This window comes from Pituophis catenifer, unplaced genomic scaffold, assembly GCF_029215685.1.
Source record: "Pituophis catenifer annectens isolate HBS135680 unplaced genomic scaffold, rPitCat1.0.hap2 SCAF_1, whole genome shotgun sequence".
Classification (NCBI taxonomy): domain Eukaryota; kingdom Metazoa; phylum Chordata; class Lepidosauria; order Squamata; family Colubridae; genus Pituophis; species Pituophis catenifer.
In genome coordinates, this window is record NW_027256881.1 from 101,180,290 (window position 1) to 101,193,542 (window position 13,253).

Consider the following 13,253-nt stretch of genomic DNA (forward strand, 5'->3'; position numbering starts at 1 on the left):
AAAAAAAAACTTCCATACATTCAAACTGGTTCTTCGTGTTAAGGTAATATAGTCTCTGTATAATCTTCATTATCTAAAGTTTAGATTCTAAACCTTTCCATTAAACTTCTTAGAAACAGAGAATTACAGAATGTAAAGAGTACCTTTCCTGCTAAGCTTATTATATAAATGTCCCTTATAAAAAAATTAGCAGAGGGTACAATTATTTCTGGTACTTTAAGGCTAATACTTTATTAAAGAAAAGTTACAGTGAACTTGAAAGTTTTGAGAAAAACTTGAGTGAATTCGCCGGCTTCATCCTAGGCATTTCACTCAGATCCAAAAACGCTGACACTACCGAACAACAAAAGAAACCCATCCTCATTTTTAATTTTATACGCCCACGTGATTGAATCATGTACTCTATCCTCCCCGCCCCCTTTCCTCCCCTTTTTAAGGGATTTTTTTTTTCCCGGCCTCGGGTTTAGGGACTTTCTGGTTCGGCCCGATTGGCACTACAAATCCCAGATACCTCGGGAATACTTCACGTTGATTGGTTACTTCTAAAAAAAACGGGATTGGCTGGGGCGGCTCCCTGTCGCGTTCGCTCAGAGGCGCGTGTAACTTTAGGAGGGAAGGCGGCTCCCGGGCTCTTTGGCTGCCGCCTTCGGGGTCGGGGAAGAGAACCAGGGACTCCTGGAAACGGGTGCGGGGCGCGTAGGTTCGCCTGCTCCCATGCTTGCAAATCTGCTCAGGTAAAATTTCGTATCAGGTTCACACACACACACACACACACACACACACAATCCGCTTTCACACTGGTCTTTGCATGCTTGGCTCCACCCCACCTCCCGACTCCTATCTCCACTGTGCTGCCAAGGGCGAGAAGTAGAAGGGAGAGAATTTAAAAGGGGAGTTCGGGCTTCATTTTTTTTCTTCCCCCCGGAGGGTGAGAGTGGCTAGCAGACATAGGAAGGAAGGAAGGAACTAACTCTGCCGCATCTGGAGTCGTGGAAGCCAGCCGCTTTTTCATCCCCCTCCTTTCTGCGACGGGGGAGGGGGGGGAGCAGATTTCTCAGTCATTCCCCATGAAAGTTTGTAGTTGGCCCGGGATTATGGAAATCGAAGTATCCGCTGCCTGACAGTGGCAGAAAATTCGGCGCTTTGCTCCGCCGCCTACTTGGCCGAAAGCACCGCTTGGTGCTGCTCAGCCATGCAAAGGGACGGATTGTCTAGGGGTTGACAGGTAAACCCGGTGGTGGTGGTGGTGCCAGCCTCCCCTGTTCTTTAGCCGTTCTCCTTTTTTGATTTTTCCAGAGAAAGTTCACCATGAGGACGGTGCCCACAAACTGAGACTGGGAAGAGCGGAGGATCGTGGTTTTTTTTTTCCTCTAAGAATGGCTGAAGGAGATGGAGAGGTGAGGTGGGACGGGCTGTGCAGCCGGGATGCCAACGCAAGAGTCAGCGCCTTGGAAAACATAAAGCAGGTGGTCCTGAAGAAAAGCGAGGCAATGGCTCTGGACCAAGGCAGTGCGTCTCCTCCAGCTGCAGAAGGGCTCCTGCCCTCTGCAAATAGCGCCCCAGGTGAGCTGAACCAAATGCTTGCTCGTCTGCTCACGCTTTCCAAGAGGTGTCCCTTCAGAGATGTGAGAGAGAAGACCGAAGCCATTCTGAAACACGTTCAGGTAAAAGCATGGTTTATAACCTTCTGCTCTTGATTACGCTTGGTTTTCTTGCCTTTCTGACTTGGCACAAAAACATAATGGGAACTGGAGTGGCAATGATCAAACAGAACAATGACCTTGGGGGGGGGGGGGGAAATGTCGCAGAATTATAGAACAATGGTCACCCCGGAATGCAACTACTCTGAAAGGGTAAAATCCATTTTGGGAATCGTACAAAAATGTGCAGCTTTGTTATGGGACATGAAAATCAGTTTGACTTATCAGAATTGATCGTGTATTTATGTTATATTGCCCAGCCTATCATTCTTAATATTTTGGGATAGTTTTTTTTAAACATATAAATGATGCTCCCTTTAATGTTAGTTACTTTGCTACTGTATACCAACTGCCAAAAAAATAGCTTAGCTTGCCATTCATACAATCACCACCTGGATTTGTACAGTACTTGCGCATTACCTTCATACTGCCATTTCTCACACTGTTTTTTTAAGTAAGTTGAGAGCTTTATCATCTGAATCTGAAATAGGCATCAGTTTGGATTTGTACCACTTAGGTTTTAAACAATATCTTGTAAGGCGATAAGGCCTGGGTTGCAGAAGCCCAAAATGTTTTCAATTACTCTTGAGTAGGTAAGCCTCAAATCATGATTGAATTGCGGTACATGATGGGATAGCAAATGGAAAGTGATGGTACACACATGCTCATTAATATGGAAAGTCAGCATATAGAAATATAACCTGCAAAAATCTGAGAGATAAAGCTTTTACTTCATTGTTTAGCATCAAATGGAATTGTAAGTTGAGGAATACAAAGCTTTTATCTCATTATTTTCTGTCCCAGAAAAGGATAACTATCATTATAAGCACAACGTAAGGAGTTGATTCAAATTGTAAGTTATATAATTAAACTTGCAACACGTTCAGTATATGAACTTTTACATATAAGGTACAGGTAAAGGTTTCCCTCGCACATACGTGCTAGTTGTTTCTGACTCTACGGGGCGGTGCTCATCTCCATTTCAAAGCCAAATAGCCAGCGCTGTCCGAAGACGTTTCTGTGTGGCCTGCACAACTAAACGCCAAAGCCACACGGAACGCTGTTACCTTCCCACCAAAGGTGGTCCCTATTTTTCTACTTGCATTTTTTACGTGCTTTCGAACTGCTAGGTTGGCAGAAGCTGGGACAAGTAACGGGAGCTCACCCCATTACGCGGCACTAGGAATATTTCACTGAATAAATATTAGAGATACACTGCATCCCATGGTGATATGCCTGAACATTTCTGGGTGATTATTAACTTGTTGAAGATTTACAACAAAAATGTATTAGAATTGATCTACTTTTTTTCCCTAGTAGGTATGAGGTTTAGAAGTCTTTTGGATGAGAGATTTACCTAATTCATCATCCCATTCTCACATGGGAAATCTAATTAACAGTTCATGGGTAAAATAGCAAATGTGGAAGGACTTTAGTTCTGCAGATTCTATTTCCTAGAATATTGAGATATAACAACTGAAGAACAAAATAATGGATTAAAAGGTATATATATTAGTTCTGTAAAATACTTTGGAGCACGTGGAGGCACAGACATTTCACTTTTCCACAGCTATTTAAAGCAGTTTTTTCCAGGACTGAATGGCTGCCCTTTCAACCCACCACATGAGCTGGCAAAAATGTGTTTGTTTTAAGGTACTGCTGTCAGGTACTATGTTTGCACTCTGATGTGTTCCAGAACACCTTTGGGGATTCAGATTCAAAGTACTGCATTGCTCCAGCAGAGAGATATTTGGAATTAAGGAATCAAACACAGTTAACAATAATTCCAGGTCTATAGTTCCTTGGAAACTATTCAGTACTGAGAAAAGGAAGTGGCTGATTTTCTGATATGAGTAGCTATTCTTCCTGAAATTAACTTTTCTCCATAAGCCAAAGTTGTGTTTCTGTGCCACTATACATGAAAGAAAAATGAAAACTAGTTTAAAATGCTTATGTCAAGAAAAATGCATTAGCTAGTCAAATTGCACAACAAAGTACATCTGTCAGCAGGCTTTTATGTCCACTACAGCAACCGAAAGTGTATCACTCATAAGCAAGAGAATGCAAGTTAGGGGTTAGCATAGTAAGTAAGTAATGGTAGGTAGTTAATACCCCATTTAGAGTGTGGAATGCTATTAATTGTCAAGTTTAACCCAACAAGCAAGACTGAAAATATGTATGCAAATTGATATATTCATTTCAGAACTTCTAATAAGTAATTTTTTTATTAAGGAAAGTTTTAAAAAACTATATAAAAACCCCCCCACATCTCTCACCTTCAGTATTGCCTCCTGGCACATTCAGAGCATGCATGTCTGATATAGTTAGTTCACACAGTTAATCTTCCTCCTCCACTGATCCTGCACTATTGTTATTAGAAAGGAAAAAGGCACCTGATTTTGCAAGAGTAAAAGGTTCAGCCATATTACCCAATTGCTGAGCAGATTGTAAGCCGCCCTGAGTCTTCGGAGAAGGGCGGCATATAAATCAAATTAAAAAAAAAAAAAAAAAAACTGAGAAGATGCAAGTCCAGGTAAACAGTGACAATTGACCTGTTATTTATTTAAGAATTGCTCTTGAATAAAATACCAGGTGATCTACTTTCCCAGGTTTCCATAGTTATATTGTGGGAGTTCCCCATGGTGACATTTCCAAATAGTCTCTTTACTGTGTAGAATGTTTCTACATAAGTGATTTCCATGTTGAATGACATTGTGTATCAGGCTTACTTTTCAGATAAGTTATTTTTGGCATTGATGTGTACTCCCCACAATTTAGTTTGCCAGTTTTCTAAACAGGGAATTAACATGTAATTTCCACTAAATGAGCCAGGGTAGCGCAGTGGAGTACTGCAGGCTACTTCTGCTGACTGCCGGCTCACTGCAATTTGGCAGATCAAATCTCACCAGTTTCAAGGTTGACTCAGCCTTCCATCCTTCTGAGGTGGATAAAATGAGGACCCAAATTGTTGGGGGCAATATGCTGACTCTGTAAACCACTTAGAGAGGGTTGTAAAATACTGTGAAGCAGTATAGAAGTCTAAGTGCTATTGCTAAATGGCATGAAGTATCCTGATAGCCATTGTCATATACAAAGCTAACTCTAGACAGTTTGTAGCGATACAAGGTATAGTACTATTTAACAGAAAAATAATTGGGAGAAAAGAAAATCATATGCATATTCCTGAAAAGCTGATGTTTCAGAAAATGGCTTGTGTGTGTGAAGGAAATATAGAAGCATTGAACTGTGGAGCATGCATAAGTATATGTATTCTCTTTATAAGAAAGTGATTGGTTAGTGTTCCTGTTGTTGTCTACCCCAATCAGGAGAATATTTATGTTTCCATAACAGAGAAATCAGAACTGTTGAAGCTGAAGAGCTCTCTGATATTCCATGATATGGTTTAGAATCTAGATTGTTCACAATGGGGATTTTATGTTGGGATAAAGAAGAAATACTTCTTTTACACTGCAACACTTAATACTACTTTGGCTTCTTTCAGCAATAGGCTAGTGATACATAACTGGATTTACAACTGGATTACTTTGAACATACTTGCTGTTTTAACTCTTGTTTTTTTCTATTTTTCATTCTACATTTCAAGATCATCATTCATTTTTTATTATTAAATGAACCTTATTGGAATCATTAGCATTAGAACATTAGCAGCAAATAGAAATAAATGGTGAGGTTTATATAATAATGAGGATGGATTTTATATTACCACAGCAATAACTGAGTGAAACTTAGAAGACTCTGGTCATTTCCCCATTAGACTATCTTCTAGAGTCATTCAACCATGTTTGTGCCAAAAAAGTAATAATGACAACAACAGGATTTATATCTTTTAAGCAATAATTCAGTGATAATATGGAGATGTTCTAAAATCTAAATTACTATCAGTGAAATAGCCTATATGTTATTAGTAGGGATTTTGTGTTACTGACTTCACTGCTCATTTGTTACTTATCTGTGAGCAAGCTAATAAACATGAGTTTTAATACAGATCCCTGGGAAGTTCCACTGTATAGTTCAATCTTTCCAATCTTTGTTTCCTATTCTTCAGCTAAATACCAGTTCATGAAAGAACTGCTAAATTTTTCAGGCATTTTACTGAGAGACCCTTAGAAATCTCTACCTCCTCATTCAACCCACCTCATTGCACTGGAAATTCCCATCCAGAACAATTGCCTGGATTTCATGGTCCAAATAGACCTGGGGCAGATTCTGAGCTGAGATACAAAAGCAGCTCTACCTTCTTGAGATTAATTTTGAATTTGTTTCTACCCGTCCAACCCTCAGCTTTGTCAGATATTGAGTTTGGACTTCCACAACAGGTCTCTGGTTTGGCATGGAATAGTGGTGATAAACTGCCTATTACCAGCATGCTGCCTCACTTGAAACTGAAGAATTTACCTACATAAAAGTTCAATTTTGCTTTGATATATAGGGAGAGGTTCAAGATGGAGTATGGGTTGATTAAGGCCTCTTATATTAAAGAAGCTAAACCTGCTTTCTCATTTGAGAACATGTGGAATGTTTTGCTGGATAAAAACTAGGAACTGACTAGTCCAGCTTGCTTAGGAAAAAAGATACACACCTTTTGAGATTTTGAGCAGATGAGGGAAATTCTGGTAATTATCAGAATGATTTCTGTCCTCTAAAAAATTCAGATATTTTCTGGTAAATAATATCAATAAACTACTTTAAGCCTGGACTTATCAATGAACTGTAATCTTCTGTCTGCCCAGATTTCTTTTCTACTTTATTCTATTCTTGAGAGTTTTTGACAAGTGTCAGGTGAAAAGCTTTAAATCTTGCAAATATTCCTGCTGTTGTGATGCACAAAGGATTGCTGGAGAAAGTATGTTCAAGTGGCACTTATTGTTAGGATGGCACAGGCAGGAAGTGATAAAGAAAAGGGTATGTGTAAATCTAAATTGAGAGCAGAATTTTCCAAGCATTCTGCCAACTCAAAGCATTTTGTTTAATGTGGTACATTAACTTTCCAAATGAAACATTCAAGAATATGAAAGAACAGTCAACAGTATCTTGAAGTGTATTTTTATGAGTGGTTTCTTTCAGTACCCTAGATTCTGTTTTAAGTCTTGGCTATCTAATCCTGGCTAAAGAAATGTTTTTATTCAAAATAAAATATTTGCAGAAATGTAATATTCACTAGATTAAGCTCCTATCTTTTAGTTATTCTATACAGCATTAATTTTTCCAACTATTAATGGTTGATGTGTTAACCTATAGCATGTATTCCTTACATTTTTTCACAACTCAGAGCAAAAATCAGATATATTATGTAGGACATGGGTTAAAGCTATGTAATTTACTGAATGTATATATAGATGTTTAAAGCTGCCATTTTGTGCATACATAGTGTAAAAATGTCAAAAGTGTTCATATCTGCTTACAGATCTCTCCTGCTTCCATGCCACTGCTTCCATGATTTCATTTGAGAAAATACAGTTTTCAATGCAGTCGAATAGTTGCTTGTTGGGAAAATTAGTTAAATTGGGGAAATACATGGAGACAGATAGAGAAGACTATATATAGCTGTGACTGAATCATGTGCTTTCTTGCCTGCAAAGAAAGAGTGGTGCAGAGTGATATCACCACAAAGGGAAAGATAATGTAAACCTTCTCTGTGTACACTGAAGAGTATACATGAAAGAATAATGGGAGAATTTCTGTCTGCATAGAGTCAACTACCTCTATACACTCCCTAGAACATGTATTTTGAGGCCGACCACTTTCATTGCCTCCCACAGCAATTGTCAAGCTCAAGGACAAAAAGGGTGCCAATTGACTAAATCATTGACAGTTAAAGGGTTTACTTAAGAAAAAAGGGCACTGCATTTCTAGTTGCTAGTTCATAGTCATTATTATTTCACAGAGTTTGTGTTGTCTTGTTTTACCATCTGCTGGTTGAACTGCTGCCAAATATTGAAACGTGTTTACACAGCAGTTGGCTATTCTGTTCAAAAAGGTTTTGTCAGCTCCAATTCTCTTCCTGTTCCTGCTGAGAGGAAGAGGATTTCCACTCTTCCATGAAAGAAGAACATGTTGGGTTATCACATTGGAGAGACCATATTTGTCCATCACAAAAGGACAATTTCATCTTGAAGGGTTTTTATAGTTACAATACTCAAGAAATCATATAAAATGCTCTTCTTCCCATCCTCACATGAATAATAATAATAAAAAGTACCGGGGAAGGCACCGTGTCACCATAGGAATTGCTGGCTTGTATTGCAAGTACCACATTTCAAGAAAAGACAAAATTAAGGAATCCCTTTGAAACTATCCAATTGCACCTGCAATAAATATTCATTTATTCTGATCAGGGAATGTTGCTCTTCAAATGTTGCTTCTTGCAGAGGTTTTGTCAATAGATAACTATTCTTGTAATATTACAAGAATTATTATTAGAACTATTCTTCTAAATTAGATTCAGAAATTTTAAAAATATTCTTAATATCCCTAATGAATTTTGCAAGTTTAGATTCCTGTTTATGCCACTAGTCTGAAATATGTATAATTGAGCTTAGAAATACAGTAGTTTTTTGGCTGCTTGTGAGGTAAATGCTGTTGTTATCTAAACTAATATATGATTTTAACTTGAAACCAAAAATTATTTCTGCCTAGATTCCTTCTTAATTGCACTGAATATAGATTTCTAAGACAGACACAGAGAGTGAATGTAAGTTTTCCTTATAAACTAGTGAATTTGAAAGAAGTTTTCAAAAGATATGAACATCTTATCATAGAATATCCCATTGTATAATACAGTTTAAAGTAAATATGTGTACTTATTGAACCCTAATCCTAATCTCTGAACATTAGATAGTGAAGCAGATGCATTAAGAACCACCAGTGAGAATTACAGTTAGATGGATAGAACTGGATAGATAGACCAGTTTTATCCTGGTCTCTGATAAGACTTATGGATGTTCTATGAAAGTGGCATATGATCTGCCGGGGTATAATATAAGCTTCTAATCTGATATGGCAAGGATGAAAGGAAGCCAAGGCCATTTTACAACACAATAGAAGTACCGCAGCTTCCTTCTCAAACTTTATGTTGTCCTTTCCTATTCAGATTCTAATGATCGTTAAGATATGCTAAGAATACTTTTGATTCTAAAAAAAACAGTGTTAGGGCCAGGAATTATTCCCCAACCAATCAGCATGGGAACCATATAACTCCTAAGTTTTAGATTCTTGGGATGGATAAATTAAAGTGTTTGTAAGATTTTGTTTCTAAGACTTAGAAGGAACATTTGTGTGGTTATGGCAATCATAAATATGCAGAGTTCAGGGTATGTTTTGTATTACTGGTACAATAAATATAACTCTATGGCCATGTTTAGAGAGAATAGGAATAGTATTCACAAACATTTGGAGACAACCAGGTTGTATACTTATAGCATATACAGTGTAGAGCAAAGAAATTTGTTTGTTGCAGTAGTTAAGATGATGGCCTAGAAACCAGGAGACTGTGAGTTCTAGTCCCATTTTAGGCATGAAACCTGACTGTATAACTTGAGCCAGTCTCTCAGCCTAACCCACTTCATAAGATTGTTGTTGTGAGGAGGAAGAAGTATTATTATGCTTACTGCCTTGAGTTAAAATAAATAGGTAAGTAAAAACTTAGTCCTTAATTACAGATCCTAGAGTGGGATATTAAGAATTAACTATTTCCTAAATTGGACTAAAACTATTGTAGCTCCAACTTCTAATTAAATAAATAATGCTATTTGGGAATCCAAACTGTTATTTATGTTTATCGTGCTAAAACCTGTTTTAAGTGCTGCACATGTTTAAATATGTTTTTAACTTCAGATAAAGAATTTGCCTGTATAGGCAAGGGATACTTCATTTGTTCTCTCACTTGGCTGCACTGATTCTTTCTTTTTAATGAGGTGTTCCTTTTGTGTTTGTAAGATGTGGCCTGCCCTAGGTTTTCTTATAAATATTTTATTTAACAGTGTGAATGCCCACTGTATTTATGTTGTAAAATTTTAACATGCACTGGCATGCAAAGAGCTACCATAAGCTACATTGCCACTGTTGTGCAATACTGAATATTTAGTCTATGACTCACTTGAGAAAGAAGTAAGGTCAAAATTATGGTGAGACAAGCCTGAAGATTTGATTCCTTTGAAACAATATAAAATATGCATATATGGAATGATGAATGGGAATTTGGGTTTTTTTTTATTCTAGATAAGAAAAGTTAAATCCATGGCAATTGAATGGAAATTGTGAAAAGATATTCACATATATCCAATTCTAATATAAAATTAGTTTGTGACACACTAGTATTAAGTCACTTTGTTCATATTTAACTTGTAGACTATTTCAAAGTCTGAACATTTTGAGGTTGGATTCAAAATAGATGAGTTCCCACCTTAGCACAGAAATGTTCCTACTATATCAAAACTGTTTTAGGCTACTTGGAACATTGCTGTTATGGTCAGAGGAACATTGGAACATTTCCATTAAAATTGGAAAAACTTTTCAAAGTTCAGAATGGTTTGTACACCCCCACAATTTAGCCTACAATCATTGGTACAGTCACTAGTAATTGTAGGAACAAGGTCAACATCTGGAAAAGAAAAATGGTGTAAACTGTGCAGTTGGTGTAAATAATTAAAAGCTATTATCTAATACTTAAGAAGTTGAAGAAGAGGCCAAAACCAAAATAACAAAAGTAGAAAGACAAAAATCTAGACTAAAATCCACCCTTGGGTAGATCTGGGTAAAGATTCTGAAAAGACTTTCTTTGCTTAGTCTTTTTGCAATCTGTAGTCATCTGTTTTATGAGTAAAACTTGTCACTATCGTGAAAAGAAAATAACTGAGTTCATTCAGTTTCTCTTTTTTTCTTGGTAGCACTTAGACATCTTGGTTAATTTTGAAAGTGAAGCCGGTCAGCTTTGGTTAATTGGAGACTAAAAGGAAATATAAGGACTGTAAGCTAGACTTGAAAAAGTTGAAAAACCATTGCAGAAGAATGCAATGACAAGCAACTTCAGTATTATTGGGAATTAAAAGTACAGTATATGGATGAGTCCATGAACTAACAAAGAGTCCAGGTTGAGTCAAAGCATTTGAACTGACCTTACCTTCCATCTCTTAGGCTTGAAAACTCACTGGGTGACTTTGGGTCAGTCATTCTTTCTCAGCCCAGCTCCTTGCCTCATAGAGTTATTGTGGAGAAATGGGAAGCAAGACCACTGTGCATGCTTGAGTTGTACAAAATAAAAAAAGGGTGTGTGTGTGTGTGTGTCTTTCTATTAGCTGATACGTGAGTTGGTTAAGTTTAATAGGTCTCTGAAAATCATTCAAGCAAAGTAGACCTAGTTACTCAAAGGCTTGGTGCATCAAGGCTTCCTTAGGTGTTTGTATAAAAGACATGAAAACCAAGAGGTAATGTTAAGAATGGACCCAAAGTGAAGCGTCTTATCAAATGATCTGCATGCTTCCATTTTTTAACAATCTGGACAGCATTATGGACCTGTACAAATAATAACCCATGCCCAGAGCAATTTAAAACATGTTTACTGACTTTCTAAAAGGCAGAGTCATTATTGTGAGATAGGAGGCTATATGAATTTCTTATATAAATAGATAAATAAGATATGAACAAAGGGAAAAGGAATAGGGAAGAAGAAGAATAGTCAAATATAGATACTGATTTTTAAATATATAAAACTTACGAACTAACTTGAAACATTGTAGTTGTCCAGATGGGAATGACTACTAATTAGCAACAGATGAGGAAAAAAATAAAAATAAACAGTTGGTTTCCCACCAGAACCAATGGAATAAACTCGCTTTCCCTCCCTCCCTTTTTCCTTCCTTCTGTGGCAATGTTACTGTAATTGACGCTGCTAGTTAACAATATTGCCCTAATTCTTACTTAAATTTTCTAACCCTTAATAGTCAGGGGGAGGAGAGGGGGGAATGTGAATGTGAATCTTTTAGAAGTACTGCATGGTTCTCATGGTGAAAATTTGTATTTTGCTCATAGATTTATTTCTTTTTTAAAATTTGATTTATATGCCGCCCTTCTCCGGAGACTCAGGGCGGCTTATAATGCGTTAAGCAATAGCCTTCATACTTTTGTATATTTATACAAAGTCAGCTTATTGCCCCCACAAACTGGGTCCTCATTTTACCTACCTTAGAAAGGATGGAAGGCTGAGTCAACCTTGAGCCTGGTGAGATTCGAACTTACAATAATTGCAGACAGCTGGTGTTAATCACAATGCTTTTAGTCTGCTAAGCCACCAGGCCCTAATTAAGAGAGCCGCAATAGATTTTGCATCGATTCCTCATCTGTATGAATCCTGCTTAACTACTTAACAAAATACTTTCAGCTTTATCATATGGGAAGTATTATCTGCGCTGAGTGCTTCTGAAGGTCAACAAAAATGGATAACCAAAAAGGACACAAGTTCTATGACAAGTGGAAAGCTTCCTGGTGAAAAGAATCCAGTTCAATAACATTTTACTGATGGCCGTGAGGTTACTTAGAATGAAGCTTATTCTCTATTTTAAAAGTTTTGATTTTACATTCTACTATCTATCTAGAAAACAAAATCATTTTCATTGATTTACTGTAATAGTATAAAGGCCTTTTCTTTTTCTGTTTCTTTTTGCAACAAGCTCCTGGGTGGGGGGGGGCTTTGTGAAAATGGGGAGGGGGAAGCCAAAAGCAGCCTTTCTTTTTCAATTTTTTGCAGTGCGAAGCCAGCCCCTTACAGCTCAGGAACATGGTACAAAGGGGAGTGTTAGTTGCTGCATCCCTTCCTGCTGCTTTGTGCTTTTTTTTCCTTCTTATTTGCCGCATGAAACCAGTCCCGTACGCCCCAACGGCCAGGCCAGACATGCCTCATCAGCAGGAACAAGAAGATGGTGGTGAAGATTAGCAGGGATGGCAGGGGTCACCAGGTGCAGGGTAGCAAGGATGACTTTGATTGAGTGGGGTAGCTGCAGATTCCTGAGTTGTAGCATGTAGTCCCAGAGCCAAAGGGGCAGTAATATGGGGGAAATAGGTGGCTAGGGGGAATCAATCGGAGGCAGTTCCTTACTGGGTTCAGGGCTGGAAGGGACCAAGACATAAATGGCTTTGATTGAGGTGGATCATCAGCTAACAACTGATAAAAAAGGTAAAGGTTCCCCTCGCAAATATGTGCTAGTCGTTCCCAATTCTAGGGGCCGGTGCTCTTCTCCATTTCAAAGCCGAAGAGCCAGGGCTGTCCGAAGACGTCTCCGTGGTCATGTGGCCAGCATGACTAAATGCCAAAGGTGCACAGAACGCTGTTACTTTCCCACCAAAGGTGGTCCCTATTTTTCTACTTGCATTTTTTACGTGCTTTCGAACTGCTAAGTTGGCAGAAGCTGGAACAAGTAACAGGAGCTCACCCCATTACGCGGCACTAGGGATTCGAACCGCTGAACTGCCGACCTTTCGATCGATGAGCTCAGCGTCTTAGCCACTGAGCCACCGCATCCCTTTTAACGACTGGTAGAT

General features: G+C 38.2%; 1 protein-coding gene across 2 annotated transcripts in view; it reads left to right on the top strand.

The window, feature by feature from the left end:
• Positions 1–1,357: 1,357 nt before the first annotated feature.
• The window catches only part of SESN1 (sestrin 1), a 46,613-nt gene continuing 34,717 nt past the window's right edge, over positions 1,358–13,253 (top strand). Inside the window, exon 1 of one of the 2 annotated variants that reach the window (XM_070953472.1) lies at positions 1,358–1,664. In XM_070953472.1, coding sequence (XP_070809573.1) covers positions 1,377–1,664 — 288 coding nt within the window. In that variant the 5' untranslated portion in view covers positions 1,358–1,376. The remainder of the gene's footprint in view (positions 1,665–13,253) is intronic. The other variant, XM_070953490.1, reaches the window with a different exon arrangement.